Source organism: Diabrotica virgifera, chromosome 7, assembly GCF_917563875.1.
Source record: "Diabrotica virgifera virgifera chromosome 7, PGI_DIABVI_V3a".
In the NCBI taxonomy this organism is placed as follows: domain Eukaryota; kingdom Metazoa; phylum Arthropoda; class Insecta; order Coleoptera; family Chrysomelidae; genus Diabrotica; species Diabrotica virgifera.
The window spans coordinates 198,440,459-198,457,190 of NC_065449.1; the positions used below are offsets into that span (position 1 = coordinate 198,440,459).

At 33.0% G+C, this 16,732-nt stretch overlaps 2 protein-coding genes across 2 annotated transcripts in view; one reads left to right on the top strand and one right to left on the bottom strand.

Moving 5' to 3' along the window:
• LOC114335229 (protein virilizer) overlaps positions 1-16,732 on the top strand; it is a 61,336-nt gene that overhangs the window by 24,366 nt on the left and 20,238 nt on the right. Inside the window, exon 6 of the mRNA XM_028285427.2 lies at positions 6,547-6,807. Within this exon, the coding sequence (XP_028141228.1) occupies positions 6,547-6,807 (261 nt within the window). The remainder of the gene's footprint in view (positions 1-6,546; positions 6,808-16,732) is intronic.
• Positions 9,720-16,468, bottom strand: LOC114335230 (mannose-6-phosphate isomerase). The gene is made up of 3 exons (XM_028285429.2): positions 15,847-16,468; positions 12,354-12,700; positions 9,720-10,059 (listed from the first exon to the last, which is right to left on the bottom strand). The coding sequence occupies exons 1-3, from the start codon at positions 16,380-16,382 to the stop codon at positions 9,755-9,757; spliced, it is 1,188 nt and encodes a 395-aa protein (XP_028141230.1). The 5' UTR covers positions 16,383-16,468; the 3' UTR covers positions 9,720-9,754.

Sequence of the window (16,732 nt, forward strand, 5' to 3'; positions counted from 1 at the left end):
GTTTGATGTCGTCTAGCCACCTTTTTGTAGTCTTCATCCATTATGACTGTGTTCGCGTGGTCTCCAATGTACCGGGTGTCCCAATAAGAATGGCTCTCGGCCATATCTCAGGAACCGTTTATAGTAGAGCTTTGAAATAAAAAATTTTATAACAAAAGTTGCCTCAGGAAAAGCCTGGAAATTATTTTCATAATTGTGGGACCACCGCTAGAGGGCGTAATAGGGATGTTCACTAATTTTTAAATATAGTTAAATTCAATAGATTACAAGGTATATAAAAATGTAACAATCATAAAACTGTTTAAAAATGTATATTTTTTAAGATAAATGAGTTCATAATGTTGATTTTCTTGGAGGCTAGAAAAACGGTACCCTGCAGCGAGGCTACGGTCTGTGACGTCAGCAGTCGTAACTCTTTGATCGACGACTAGTTTTGTATACTTATTTACTCAGTGTATTTGAATGTGCGCAGTTTTTTACGTATTTAATTATTAAAAATAAAGCCAAATAAGTGGTGTTTTGTTCCTGGGTGTGTAAATAATCAAAAAACAGTTCTGACAAGATTTTTATTACCGTTCCAGCCAATTTAAAACAGAAAAAGAAATGGTTTGTTGCAGCTAGAACTTAAAATAACTAACTTAAAGAACTAACTTAATAAAATAAACATTATAGAAGTTTTCCAGAGACTTTCGGCCTTTGGTAATAATGTAATTGTTCTTTCTGCATTTACATTTTTCAGAAATACTTATTAGTTTTCTCAGGATTCGAAAAAAATGAATGAATTTAAATAGCATTGGACCAAGATTTTGCACCTACCCCCTTAAAGAGTAAATGAAAAAGTTTCGGGACCTCAAATTTGTATTCCTTAAACCGGGATATTCCTAAAAACGGGATTCTAATAATACATGCAGTAAAAGTAAACCTTGAAATAACTACATGTGGATGTAGGTATGACTTTATATTATATTAAAATCATTAATAATTTAGTGAAAAGATTGGTTGAAATGAAAATGTATAATACCCAAGTTCAAAAATATTTTTTACCTTGGAACAGTTGTCAACTCGAAATACGAAACAACCGAAATAAGATCTAGAGTTGAAAAGGACATAGCAACATTTAACAACATGCATGAGAAATATTTTCACCCATTGCGACATAATATCTCTCCCACTAAAAATGCGGCTGCTAAAATGTTATTATTTCCGGTCTTGCTATATGGCGCAGAGGCCTGGACAATATTGGAAACATTAATAAAAAAGCTAGAGGCATTCGAGATGTGGGTGTACCCACGTATCTTCGAAATATCCTGGGTGACCCACACCAACGTACAGGTATTGCGTCGAATGGGAAAACAAAAAGAAATCTCTTTTACAATTAAGAAACGAAATCTTAAATATTTCGGTCATATCATGAGGCATGATAAATATCGTATACTCCAACTGATAACGCAAGGTAAAATAGAGAGCAAACGCGGACCCGGAAGAAAAGACACTCATGACTTAAAAACTTACGCCAATGATTTGGACAAAAATCGATCGAGTTATTCAGAAACGCCTCAAATGAAATTAAAATTGCCATGATGATAGCCAACGTCCACAACGGACAAGGCACATGAAGAAGAATAAAAATATTTTTAATACACCTAACCAAGGTAAAGTAATAACCAGCCAATGTATGTATACAATATGCATGCGTACAATGCATGCATACAACTTTCTCTATTTTTTTTGTGGAGTATTAAGCATTTCTTTTTTTAGCTTAAAGAAGACATGGAAAATTATATGGAATATACACTCAGTAAAGCTGTGGTAGATTTATTTTTTTATAAGATGCCAATAAATCATACACCATTGTTACATCTACACTACAGTCGGTAGTTTATACGAATCGGCTTTCTGAAAACCTTCTTCCGTTTTATTTGTTTATTTTTGTAAAACTCAAAATATGTCCTTACAAACAGTCTATCCACTTTAAACTAAACAAATTCACCATAAAACTCCACTTTAACCCTGATAAAACAAGAAGAGAACAAAATAAAATGACCTGAGACGTCAAACAGGTAAACAGTAACACTATGAGAATGGCGCGCGCTTAGGGTATGCAACTAGTGACGTCAGGCCAATAGAGAAGCGTTCTTGAAATTTAAAATAATGCTAGATTTCTAATAAAGATTTTTTATAGAAAGGCTTTTTCAATTTTGTTGAAATTTTGGACAATTATTCCTAGGGTGTTTCTTAATCGTTTTACATGTTTGAAATGACTTTTTAATTTTTTGTGAACATCCCTATTGAATATCAAAAATTAAAAAATCTAAATTTTACAAAATTTTCCTAATGAAGGGGCACTGGAAATCCGATCGTAGTATTCTTCATAAAATTCTACGCATATTTGATTTGACAAGTTTAGGTCTACCTTTGGAAATAAGAGGTGGGGGTGAGTGGGAACCTTGTTATGAAAAACTGGCTGTGAGTCCGGTTCTGCTTAATCAAATTTTGCAAACTTGGTCTTGTTGAAGACAGATCTTTTTCGTCAATGTAAAAGTTATGATTTCGAACCAACTTACTGAGTAATATGCCAGCTAGAAGGCGTTATTTAATTTTTTTCAGAAATCTAGTGTTCCTTGGAAAATATTAAATACAAACATGCATTTTTAATACCATATTACAAAATTAGACAAAATTAGCAACAGAATAGCGAAAACCACATGTTAATACCTTTTTTCTATCTCGAGATATCTTACAAAACGTGTAAATTTAAAAACATAACTGTTACTGTCACCGGTAAACGAAATTCATTAAAAGTAGTGTGCTCTTTAAACAACAAAGAAACATTTTCCAGCTGTCAACGTATATTAGGTCTTTTCAACGCTTCTCATTTGTTTCGAGCCTCGTTCATATCTCGTATATTAATATTATACACGGATTATACGGCATATGACAGAGGCTCGAAACAAATGAGAAGCGTTGAAAAGCCCTATTACAAAGAAATAATAACAACTATTTAGTGATGACATAAACGTTCAAATTTTTGCCCATCATTTTCGTTGCAAACATTTACTCTTTCAAGATTAGATTGAACAGCAGTCTCAATTTCTGCTCTCGATATGCTTTGAATGGCGTTTAGTATTCTCTGGATAATGTATTCTAGAGTAGTGTATGATGGGCAACAATTTGAATACTTAGGTCGTCACTAAGTAGTTCTTTTTGTTCTGTGTTATATTTAGTTTTAATAGTATTGTTTCTCTGTATATTGTTCTTTTAATTAATTATATTTTTATACGTTGACATCTGGAAAATGTTATTTTGTTTTTTTCCACAGCACACTACTTTTCATTAACTTAGTTTACCGGTGACAGTAACAGTTATGTATAAAATTTACACGTTTCTCGGGATATCTTGAGATAGAAAAAAGGTATCGACATGCGGTTTTCGCTATTCTATTGCTAATTTAATCTAATTTTATAAAGTATGATTAAAAATGCATACTTGTATTTAATATTTTCCAAAGAAAACTAGATTTCTGAAAAAATTAAATAAGGCCTCCCAGCTGGCTTATTACTTATTAGGATGGTTCAAAATTATCACGCTTACATTGAAGAAAAAGATCTGTCTTCAACAAGACCCAGTTTTCAAAATTTGATTTAGCAGAACCGGACTTACAGCCATTTTTTCATAACAAGGTTCTCACTCACCCCCACCTCTTATTTGCAAAGTAGAGTTAAACTTGTTAAATCAAATATGCGCAGAATTTGATGAAGAATACAATAATCGGATTTCCAGTGGAAAATTTTGTAAAATTTAGATTTTTTTATTTTTGATATTCAATTACGCCCTCTAGCGGTGGACCCACAATTATGAAAATAATTTCCAGGCTTTTCCTGAGGCAACTTTTGTTATAAAATTTTTTATTTCAAAGCTCTACTATAAACGGTTCCTGAGATATGGCCGAGAGCCATTCTTATTGGGACACCCGGTACAGTCAGTTTCTTATCCATCTTTCGTAGCCTGGTCGTGCCAAGTGTCCTAACCAGCTCCATTTCATTTGCGCAATTCTTGTAGTTACATCTTGTTCAGAATCATTGAATCAGAATGTTCGATGCTAACAATATTCAGCGAAGTTGGGGAAAGAAATGAAACGTAAAGTTTGGGAAATCTGATGAGTATTTGTGCTATATACATAGTGAGTTTTATGTATGGAACGCCTCAATTATCTCAGAAACGGCTGGTACGATTTTTATAGATTTTAGTGAATCATAGTCGTGTGATGCGGCCGATATTATGGTGGTGTTTGCATTGTTGTCAGATCTTCCGTTTTTCAGGAAACCTAATGAACTGTCTTATTTCAAATTAAACAATTTGTATATTTTTTGCGTTTTGAAGTCCTTAAGAAATATTGATTAGTTTTCATGTAATATTCCCTATACCTAAATGCGGTAATTTCGGAGTTATTACAGTTACAATACTCTGAGCTACATTTATTTAAAAAAAAAATAAAACAAATTATAAAAATCATTTTTTTTTACGCAGGCAAACATTACTTTAGGTTCTTTGGATCATTTAATGAAAAGTGACGATTTTCAAGGCTCGAAAACACAAGCAAAAGATATAATTTTTAAAATTGCGAAGTACCTAAATTTAATTTCGAACCTTCTTCTATCAGCTCTCTCTAAGAATTTTTGGCATGTTGTATTCTAATACCTTTTTTTAATTGTTAACGAAGCGCTTATGAGAGAACGGGCGATCTGGCTGCATTAACAACTAAAAAACAATGATTTAAAATTAAATAAGCCCAAATTACTTATTGCGAACTGATAAAATAAGATTTGATCTTAAATTTAAGCACATCGTAATTTCAAAAATAAAATTTTTTACTTGTGTTTGAGCCTTAAAAATCGTAATTTTTCTTTTTTTTTAAGTTTAAATTGTTTATAACTCGAAAACGATCAACTTTAGACAAAAATTACGAAAGACTTTTTTAAATTGTTCCCAATGATCCGAAGAACCTAAAGTATTTCCTGCCTGGTCCGAAAAATTTGTTTTTCTTCAAACGTCAAATAGTGATGACATTACTTATCTAACTTGATCCTGTCAAAGTTTGATGTCTCCGCCGGCAGCAGTTTTTTTTCCCATTTCTTTACGGCGGAGGGAAAAATGTTGTCATGGCAACAATATGAAACATGTCACAAAGCAACAATACAAATGTCATTAACAACAATTAAACATCATTTTTATTTATAGTAATATTAAAAGTACAATTAGTTAATGAGGCATTTTCAAAATTGAAACCGTGCAAAAATGTTCCCGACTCTTGATACGCATTGGTAATTGTTGATACTGATGGTCGAGCACAACTTTCAGCAATCATTCCCGATGTTGGCGAATCGTGAGGGTTTAAAATTTTTTGAGCATTATCGTTCTTATTTCTTATTGAATCCTCTATATATCCTTCGGCAACCGTGCTTGATTTCCAGCCCCCATGTCGTTTGAGGCATTCTAGATTTCCGCCTCCATCAATTAAAAGTGTTGCTGAAGTTCGTCGTAAAGAGTGACCCGTGTATGCGCTTGCATCGTTTAAATTTAAATAACTAGCTACTTTTTGGGCTACTGCGCTGATCGAATGTATTCCCATGACGCTTCGGTAATTATTTTAATTTCTAACATCTAGACGACTTTGATAGTTGTCACAGTTAATTTCGAGTAAAAATAGCGTATGAATTGTACTATTTATGGTTGAAAATTGCTACGTTTGAAGAAAAAATAGTATACTTTATTCGGCAAAGAAGCGACTTTTCTTGACTTGCCCTCTATTACACGCCTCACTTCGTTCGGTGCGTAATATCGGGCGCGTCAAGAAAAGTCATGCTTCTCCTCCTCATAAAGTAATATACTATTTTATACCTTGTTTAATTTTTTTTCCATAAGGAAAAATTTCCTGTAGCTGGCTGTATACCATTCATTACAAAAATTGAAGAAAAAAATCTTCTGTGTAAAAGGTATATTTATTTGAAAACCCTAATTTTTTAATGTAGCCCTTTATTGGGGTTTTCAAATAAATATACCTTTTACACACAAGATTTTTTTTCTTCAATTTTTTAATTTTTTTTAAATAAATGTAGCAATAAATCCGAAATTATGGCATTTAGGTATAGGGAATATTACATGAAAAATAATCAGTATTTCTTAAGGACTTCAAAACGCAAAAAATATACAGTGTGTTCTATTTGAAGTAAAAAATTTCATTAGGTTTCCAGAAAAGGGGAAGATCTGACAATAATGTAAATACCACTATAATATCGGCCGCACTGGAAGACCCTTACCCACCAAAATCTATAAAAATAGTGCAAGCCATTTCCGAGATAATTGAGGCGTTCCATACATAAAACTCACTCTGTAGTTGCAAGGCACTTTGAGCATGTTTTTTTTTGTTTGGACAATTTCCCGTCCGTTCGGTTAAAAAACGTTACGCATGCAGCTGCCTAGAGCTTCATTATTTAAGTTCTTTTTAACAACGTTTCCAAATGTTATACCCATTTAATTATTTTGCAGGAAACAGTAGATGAAAACAACCCTTTCGAAAGCTTTTTGGAAGGACTGACTGCCTTACTCAAAATATTACAAGAAGACACTCCAGACGCCAACAAAGAGCCTGTCATGTGCGGGGAAATAATATTACCAGCTCCAGAAACTCTTCTGACTCAATTTTCTAGACGACTGGTGTTTAGTTCTGCAGATGCTTGTGACGAAAGATTGACGTCAACCTATTGGCTGGGTTTGCCATCCGATGAGGGAGAAAATGACTTAGAGCATGTAAGTTTGAATTATTTTATTTTAAATTCAGTGCTGTTTCCAATTAGTAATTTGAAAGACTCCAAGGAAGCCGAGTTTATATTTATTATCTAATCTAATATCATAACAACTAACAATAAAATATGTATACACTATATTAAGTATATTACATTAAAGATAATCTATCGAAAGACATATTCCTAAATTTATTAAGGCAGTTAATAAAGAGCTAGTTGATATGCTTTAAATCTATTGAAACCCATTTTATACAGTTATCAAAAGGTAATTAATAAAAAGCTGGTTGATATGATATAGCATTACCAGATCATTAGATATGATCTGGTCATCATGGTGATCATGAGATCAGCCAAGAACATGTCGCCAATATAGCTTCGAACTATTGGTTGATGTAAGGAAGGACGGTTTACATTTAGTACATGAGGAACAGAGGGTTTCCTACTGGCTATTCAAGTTCAGGTTCCAACTAAAAATTACCTGAAACTCCTCAAGTCCAAAATGACAAATGCCGATATGGATGCCAAGCAAAAAGAAAATATCCAACATCTTACCGCGGGCTCCCAGGCGTTAGCTGATCCTGATTATAAAGATCGCCATGACTCAGTAGCAAAAATTATTCACCAGGAATTAAGCAATAAAGTGGGACTTCAAACCGACCATTTCCGTTGTTATCAATACGTCTCTAATAGAATGCTTGACAACGACAACTACAAGCTATACTAGGGCCGCACTGTGCTCGGAGCCTTTAGAGGGAGCATGCGCCGTATGGCTAAATCTGGATAAAAATAGGTCTATTCCAACCACAGTATAAAGAGGGGCAGTAAAACCACTTCTCTGTAGGCACTTTGATCTCAAGAAGTAATACCGGCAGTACGCAATTGATAATTCACCAGTGGTGGATGCGGATTTTCCCTGTTAAAACCCGTACGTTTCTATGCGACTAGCAATGCGAGAATGGGGCAAAAGCGACTAAGAACATTGCGCGGTCGCCATGCGCGACTACAGATTTTACTTCCAATTTTTCGGAGAGTGGTGCTACCCCTCTTTATACTGTGGTTCCAACCAACAGTCAAACTAGTCAGAAATCGTCAGTAAACAGTTGGCCAGAACGAGAACATAATACAGTCATCAGTGCTATCCCCTGTACTCGCGCTGGTCGACTATTCGCTGATAGTTTCTGACTGGTTTGACCGCTAGTTGGAACAAACCTTATAATTTCTAGATCCGCGCCTGTCTCTATACATATATGGAATCTACTATAAATTATTATAGGTATAGTATTTGTATATTAAAGCGAAAGCATTAATGGTTTTCCTGCTTTTTGTGTGTACTATTTTTACTTGTACATAATAACATAAAATGTATGTAAAGATTATTCCTACTTTGATAGTGGAAAAAATTTGCATTAAATAATTTAAACAATCAACAAGCCTATGGCTATCAAGCTTAAATACAAAACAACTACACTTGCGATCATAAAAAGCGGGTCACTCGATTCAAGTTAGATGTCTCGAATTTTCTAAACCTGTTGTCCGATTTAAGTGATTTTTTTAGTATGTTATAGCCTTATTCTTTAACAATATCGCCATAATAATACTGTTCCTAGACAGGTAAATTGTCATTGTATACCGGGTGTAACAATCATACTTTGTTTATTCCTCAAAGTTCGAAACACCCCGTAGAATGTTTTAGCATAGATAAAATATTGAAATTAAAACGATTTAAGCCTTAGGCTTTCATAACATTTTCTTTTTTGATTTATTTGTTTATATTGGATAATAAAAAAGTTAGGCACCTTAACAACTAACCATGTTCTTCATCAATACAGGGTGTTTCTAAATAAGTGCGACAAACTTTAAGGGTCAATTCTGCATGAAAAAATAATGACCGTTTGCTTTATAAACGTATGACCGCAAATTCTTCGGTTTAGAGATATGGGATGTACAATTTTTTCTTACAAACTGACGATTTATTTATTGCTCTAAAACCGGTTGAGATATGCAAATGAAATTTGGTAGATGTTAAGAGGTAGTTATGGCGCATTTTTTGACATACAATTAAGAATTTTATATTCACCATTGGCGTGCATACGGGATGTATCTAAAATGTTTATACCCGTATGCACGCCAATGGTGAATATAGAATTATTAATTGTATGCCAAAAATGCACAATAACTGCCTCTTAAAACCTACCAAATTTTATTTGCATATCTCTATTGGTTTTAGAGCAATAAATAAATCGTCAGTTTGTAAGAAAAATTTCAACATCCCGTATCTCGGAAACGAAGCATTTGCGGACATATGTTTATAAAGCAAACTGTCATTATTTTTTCATCCAGAATTACCCCTTAAAGTTTGTCGCACTTATTTAGAAACACCCTGTATTGATAAAGAACATGGCTAGTTATTAAAGTGTTCAACTTTTTTATTATCCTACATAAACAAATAAATCAAAAAAGAAAATGTTAAGAGAGCCTAAGGCTACAATTGAGTTTTAATTTCAATATTTTATCTAGGCTAAAACATTCCACAGGGTGTTCCGAACTTTTAGGAATAAACAAAGTATGATTGTTACACCCGGTATACAATGACAATTTACCGGTCTAGCAACAATATTATTATAGCGATATTGCTAAAGAATAAGGCTATAACATACTAAAAAAATCACTCAAATCGGGCAACTGGTTTAGAAAATTCGAGACATCTAACTTGCATAACACATCGAGTGACCCGCTTTTTATGATCGCGAGTGTATTTATAACATTATCTTATCAAATCGAGGTTTTTTTATTTCCATTTTACTTTATTTCCATATAAAAAGCTTATTTTTAACATTTTAATACAAATACTTTTCATTGACAATACTATTCAAATCTCAATTTAAAAATATCTTGGCATGGCTAATAAAATACTAATTAGTCATTTAAAAATAATATTGATACTTTATTTATCACAAATTGGCAAATGCTTGGTACATTAACAAATATTCTGTGTATGAGGATATTTCAGAAATCTCAAATGTTTCATCAGCTGCTAAGAATAATACTAGACCCGGCTTTATTTCTCTATTTTTACTTTTTCCAGTACCTTCCATAATAATTATTATGCTAGCACTGTCCCTTTTTATTGTTCTGTACAGTTTGACAGAGTTTGGAATTCGAATTTCTACTACTGCAAAATCTGGCACTGGAGGTCTGAACAGTCTTGTATATTCATCTTCATTTACTGGTTTGAAGAGTTTTTCCTCAGCAATATCTAAAAATGTGTTATATTTTATATGTTTACCTGATACGTATAACATTCATATTATTAATTTTATGAAAAAATGTATTCTTAAAAAATAGAAACTATTTCGCGCATTTCAGCTTTGTATTTCAATGTCAAAAATGGTAAGTAAGAAAAGTTGTTTGGAATTAAAAACTGTTTTAATATGCAATTCCTTCTACTTGAAAAAACAATAAGCAATTTTTTCTAAAATGACCTATCTATACCCAACATCATTTTTATTTATTAAAAATATGATAATTCTTTTATTATTAATTTTATAAATAAAAGTTATTTTTCTTAAAATTCTCTGCATGGTATAAAATCAAAAACCTAAAATGCAACCACCATACATCACATTTTATTAATTTTATACTAGATACAGTCGGAAAAATGAAATAATACCCATGAACGATCACATCAATCACTTATTTTGTATTTCCTTCCTTTTTCTATAAATAACAAATGTTTGTTATAGAAAAAGACAGCAAATACAAAATAAGTGATTGATGTGATCGTTCATGCGTATTCTTTCATTTTTCCGACTGTATGTAAAAAATATGAATTTTGCTCAAAGTACCTTTATATTTCACAACATCGAAAATTGTTATTAACAAAAGTTGTTTGGAAATAAAAACTGTATTGCAATTACACTCTTCTAAGTGAAAAAAAATTATAATTTTTTCTCAAATTACCTATGCCCATATTATTACAAATATGATAACTCTTATTATAAATTCTATGAAAAAGTTTATTCTTCATAAAAAAAGCCCTGCATATTTATTGAAAACCCTAAGAAGTAGCCATCAAATATCAAGATATGAGGTATGTAAAAAATATGAATTTCGCTCAATATTACAAATACGATAACTCTTCCGTTCCGATAGAAAAAAGGGTCAATAATTGACCTAATATATTACTCTTTAAGTTCATTAGATTTTTAATGTATTTTGTTCTGTGAAAATTTGCTTATTATTTTTATCATAACTGAAGAGTTATCATATTTGTAATAAATAAAAATGATGTTGGGTATCAGTACTTGTGAAAAATTTCCATTTTTTTAATTTAAAACAACTTTTCATAATAACAATTTCGATATTGTGAAATATAAAAGATATTTTACTCTTGAGCAAAATTTCATGTATTTTTGATAAACCTTGTAAAATATTGATAACAATAATTGATAAATTGATGGTTGCAACTTAGGTTTTATTTTAGACCACGCAGAGCTTTATTCGTAAAAATGAAAAAGAAAAACTTTTTTCGTAAAATTAATGACAGGTTGCTTGACAATTGACTGGCCTACATCCAAAAATGAATATCATGAGCTAAACCTTTTTGAATGTTGGAGGATTATACCCAAATACAACCGTTGATGACACCTTGTTAGTGACAGGATCAATTGAACATCTGCAAGCGTTATTGAACCGAATGGTGGCGTTCTGCCCGATATATGGACTCAAACTCAACGCAATAAAAACAAAAGTTTATGGTCATTAGTAAACAGGCAGCTGTAAATAATAATAACTATAACATAACAATCGGTAATGATTCAATTGAATGAGTAAGTAATCTTGTATATCTGGGTACTCATATTAATGAAAGCTGGAACTCTAGTACAGAAATAAAAAGTAAAATTGCCAAAGCAAAAACAAGTTTTATGAAATTTAAGAAAATCCTGTGCAGTCATGATCTAAATTTGGAACTTCGCATAAGAATGGTTCGATGTTATATATTCCCAGTACTACTTTACGGGGTTGAAACATGTACCCTGACAGAATCGCTTTTAAGAAACCTAGAAGCATTTGAGATGTGGGTCTACCGCCGTATTCTGAAGATAAGTTGGGTAGAAAGAGTCACAAACGAAAGGGTTTTGCAACGTTTGAATAAAAGTTGCGAAGTAGTGAACACGGTTAAAAGGCACAAATTGCAATACTTTGGTCACATAATGCGTCACCCAGAAAAATATGACATACTTCACCTTGTCATGCAAGGTAAAATAATGGGAAAAAGAAGTGTAGGCCGCCGTACAATTTCTTGGCTTAAAAAGCTACGCCAATGGTTTGGGAAAATTAGCACTGAACTTTTTTGTGCGGCTGTAAATAAGAGAATTATTGATCGACAAGCGGGCTCGGCACCTTAAGAAGAAGAAGACAACCCTTATGAGTCTTCTTCTTATTTTTTCCTATAATTAATAGTTTCTGATGACAATATAAAAAGTTAATTATAAACATAACACTAAACACAAGAAAAATGTAACAAACTCAATAATTGCCTGTTCTTACCTCCCTTGTATTCCAACATGCTCAGTAGAGTTTCGACATCAACAAACTTTGGTGTCAATCCAGCTCTCACTACATTATCTGAGGAAGCCATGACTTCAATACAGTCACCATAAATGTATGCATGTGGCTCATTGGCTGCTAAAAAAATGGCTTCAGATGGTTTTAGCTTTATGTAATTTAAGAAATAGACCATCAGCACTCCATTATCATTGGGAAATTGACAATTAAGGCGATCAAACAGTGATACATGATACTTCGTTTGATCACATGAGCTTAGCTCCTTAAATTTGGTTTGTAATGATTTTATAGTAGATGAGATTAATTGTTTATCACATGTTAATATTGACCTGAAATAAGTAAAATAGTAGTTATAGTTGACTCGCTAATCTGAGACACAACTCTGAGGAGCACTCCCAAATCATGATTTGGTAGTGCTCCTCGAACATTCAATGTGTTTTGGTTTGTTTATTTCTATATGGTGCTTTTTTATTGTGATTGTAATGTAGACAGTTGTGTCTCAGAGTAGCGAATCGACTATAATAAGAAGAACAATGGGTAAAGTCCTGTAATAGTGACTTAATACAATATGCCACTTTAATTCAGAACATAAGTACATCATATTTTCTTATTACGTAACTGAAGTAGATTGTCAATTAGCAATAAATAAATAAAAAAATAACTTTAATTCAATATTATGCTTTTTAATTTTTATTTAGAATATAATTTGCTTTCACAAATTTATTAGTACAGTGGAACCCCGTTAACTCGGATTAATCGGGACCGCGGCCTATCCGGGTTATCGAAAATCCGGGTTAGCCGGAGAAAATGGTAAAAATTAATAAAATATGGTATGCTTACAGATAAACTCCGTTATAATTGTCACACAGACACTGGTAAACCACGTTCGCATTCCACACAAAACGACACATACAAAGCGTCGTCAAGAGTCTCATTCTTAGCTTTATTAGCTTTGCACCGATTGTCCAAACTGTCTTTTGTTAAAATTTTGAAAAAAAAAATCTTCGATTTTAGTTCTATTTTTCTTCCAATCCGATACTGTAGATGTACCGACACCATATAATGCTGCAAGATTCACCTTTATCAATTCTACTTAATGCTTCTAGTTTCTTTTCCATTGTCACTACAACATTTTTACGTTTTGTTGCCCTTATAGACAAAAATACGCACACAAAATCTGAATAGATTTACGAACGATTGGAAGCGAACAATACGACTTTACTACACACAATACCGTCTCTGATGTTATGTTATTTAATAACAGTGATGACTAAGACCATTGTTAAAAAAAGAATATTAATGGTCTTTGTAATGGTATATGTAGTTCAAATTACACAAGTACCCATTATCTCTCAAATATTATATTACATAGAGTTGGTACAAAACCTCGTGAACCTTGAAAATGCGTATGTATAACCGAAATAAAATGAAGCAAAAAACATACGACTATTTTATTTGCTGCGAATTGCGCGACAGGGTCCCATCTGCACCCTGATATTTTCAGTAATGTCGGATTCAATCGTTTCGTTCGTATATTGACGTCACCAAATGAATGAATTAGGTTCACAAGATTTTGTAACTGCAATACATCTTTATTGTTGAAATTTTTGTCTGATAAAAATCGGTCCGGGTTAGCCGGAGTTCCGGGTTATCGGGGGCCACCTTAGTTTCGTTCGTATATTAACGTCACCAAATGAATGAATTAGGTTCACGAGATTTTGTAACAGCAATACATCTTTATTGTTGAAATTTTTGTCTGATAAAAATCGGTCCGGGTTAGCCGGAGTTCCGGGTTATCGGGGGCCGACTTATCGGGGTTCCACTGTATTGCCAAAAAACTTGTACATGTTCATAAACCAAGTATTTGGTAAAATAAAAATTTCTATTAATTTTAAATTAATAACTTCTGGTATCTAAAAAAGAATGAGATCAACAATACATTAAAGTCTATCATTAATAATAAAATATTGAAGTGTTGGCGAGGGTTCTTTGGGGATCATTACGCAATTTCTGTTTCATATCTTACCACAATGTCTCAATAACATTAAGGTCTGATCTGTTCGAAGGCCATGAGAGGACTTATTGTTATCTCCAAACCATTTACTAGTTTTTTAGCTGTATGCCATGCTAGGTAGAGATCACGAGCACTTGGTACAAGACTATTTTTTAAATTTCTTGATACTTTGCTACATTAATTGTGTAAACATCAAATTTTGATTTTTTTCACTGAATATGACTCTGGACCAGTTATTAACAGTCCATGAAATCTTCAATCATTTTTGTCCAATTGAAGTGATTGATTTTTTGCTTCTCTGATAGCAAAGGTTTTTATTTCGAGTATAACATTATGAATAATGAAAAAATTATGTATTCAATAAAATATTACGATTCAGCCTTATAAAAACTGAGTCCTGATTTCTGTATCCATTTCCCACAGCGTTCCCTTAAAGCAGTGGTTTCCAACCTTTTATGTCTGGCGACCCACCTTCTGATGTGTTTTCATATTTGCGACCCATCCCTCACTCATGATGGCTACCATAATACGTTACTCAGCTACTGTAAGAGCCACGCCACGACCCAGTAGTGGGTCACGACCCACCAGTTGGGAATCACTGCCTTAAAGTGTTGCCACGGCCCAGTCTGCAAATTTTCACTAGTAGTTGTCCATCCATATCAGACACAATTCCAGGCCTACTGGAACTTTTGCCTTTAGTTTGGATACTTCCACTCTCAGGATAATGCTTAAGTATGTTGTCAATAGATCTAATTCTTTAGCAATTTCTTGTATTTTTTTACACTGACAATGTTTATTGTCACTTGATGAAATTTAGTATGTGTAGCATTTCCTCTGGCCATCTTTGAATAAATAATTTATCAGAACTTGTTACTAAAGTCCATTCATTTTACAGATTCCCAACTGTAAACAAATGTGCAGGAAGCTAAACAGGGTCGTCCTGAAGTGTATCTTAAAAACCAACAGGCTACCTACAATTTGAATTTACAGACTGACCAATTTGGACCTGTAAAATGAGAATCCGCCTCGTTTAGGGCAATAAATTAGATTTAATAGCCTCTTGACGAATGAGCGGGCGAATAGTAACACGTGCATTTGTTTATAGTTGGGAATTTGCTATTTGAATGTGGTTTAGGGGATTGTTGCAAGTAACAGTCAAGAAACTTATGACTCAATGAGTTAATGTCAAAATTATTTATTTTATACATGGTAACTAGATAATTCTGAACATTTAGTTGCCATGATATTATGCAATTTTTTCTGCCAACACTGCAATTCAAAGTTTATAGAGAAACCACGCCATTTCAATATTTTATTATTAATGATAGACTTTAATGCATTGTTGATCTCGTTCTTATATCAATAACGGTTGTGAAGAACAACATTTTCAATAAATTTTCGTTTGTCCAAACAGTTGTTAGGGCTCGTAATACATACCTTACTTTATTTTTTGTACCTTACCTAAATGATTTTTCAAGAAACTTCTTATCATCCATCTCATTCTTTGACTTTGTGATATTTTCCAATTCAGGTAGTTGTTCGATAAAGTGCCTCACCTCTTGCGGAGGCCTAAATCCACACAAAGCTTCAAACGGAGTGAGAGCTATAGCCATTTCAGGCTTATGATTTGGATCTTTATAAATGTCAGGATACTTTCGATGTAATGCTTCTGCAAATTCTTTTGTAGGATGTGCTTGTATAGACAGAGCATTGTTAATTGACAAAACTTTGAATAAAAATGGTAACTGCTTATTAAATTTTGCTGCTACCTTTTCTCCTAAAACACTGGGATGTTCACTTATGTATTTGGATAGAAGCTGGCCCGTTTCTTTTACTAGAGAAGGTCCATTTACATGGGTCCCCATCCATAATTCTGCATATGGTGATGATTCTTCAATTTGAAAGTGTTCATTTGCTGATCTAATTAATTGTGCTACCTTACTTTCTTGACCTCGCTTGCCCCAGTCATATTTTTGCACTTCGCAGACCAGTTCCATTATTTTTAGGCAACAATTTTAGTTCTTTATCGGTAACCCCGATTTCACCTTTATTCAAAAATGTTTTATTCTTATAACCTCTATGTTTGCTTTGACGTTTAAAAGTTATGGCTCTAGTGACGGTGCCGTGGCCGTGGATATAAAAATAAAAAGAGGGAGGCACTAAGGAGTGCAGAGAGGACTCTTTGGATCCGATTCGAATGATTCGATTCGATCCGACTCGTTTTGATTCAATTCCATTGATTCGATCGGACTCGATTTGATTCGTTTCGATTTTATTTAATTTATTTTATACAAATATTTTAAAAATCAAAATTCAAAAATCAAATATGGCGTTACAACTATTCGTG

What these genes read in the sequence shown, in the direction of transcription:
- LOC114335230 (XM_028285429.2), bottom strand. Translation starts at nt 16,382, where the DNA reads ATGGAACTGGTCTGCGAAGTGCAAAAATATGACTGGGGCAAGCGAGGT. An exon ending in TTTCTTGAAAAATCATTTAG is followed by an intron (nt 12,701 to 15,846) that starts GTAAGGTACAAA and finishes TACTTATTTCAG; the next exon opens with GTCAATATTAACATGTGATA. An exon ending in CATGTTGGAATACAAGGGAG is followed by an intron (nt 10,060 to 12,353) that starts GTAAGAACAGGC and finishes ACACATTTTTAG; the next exon opens with ATATTGCTGAGGAAAAACTC.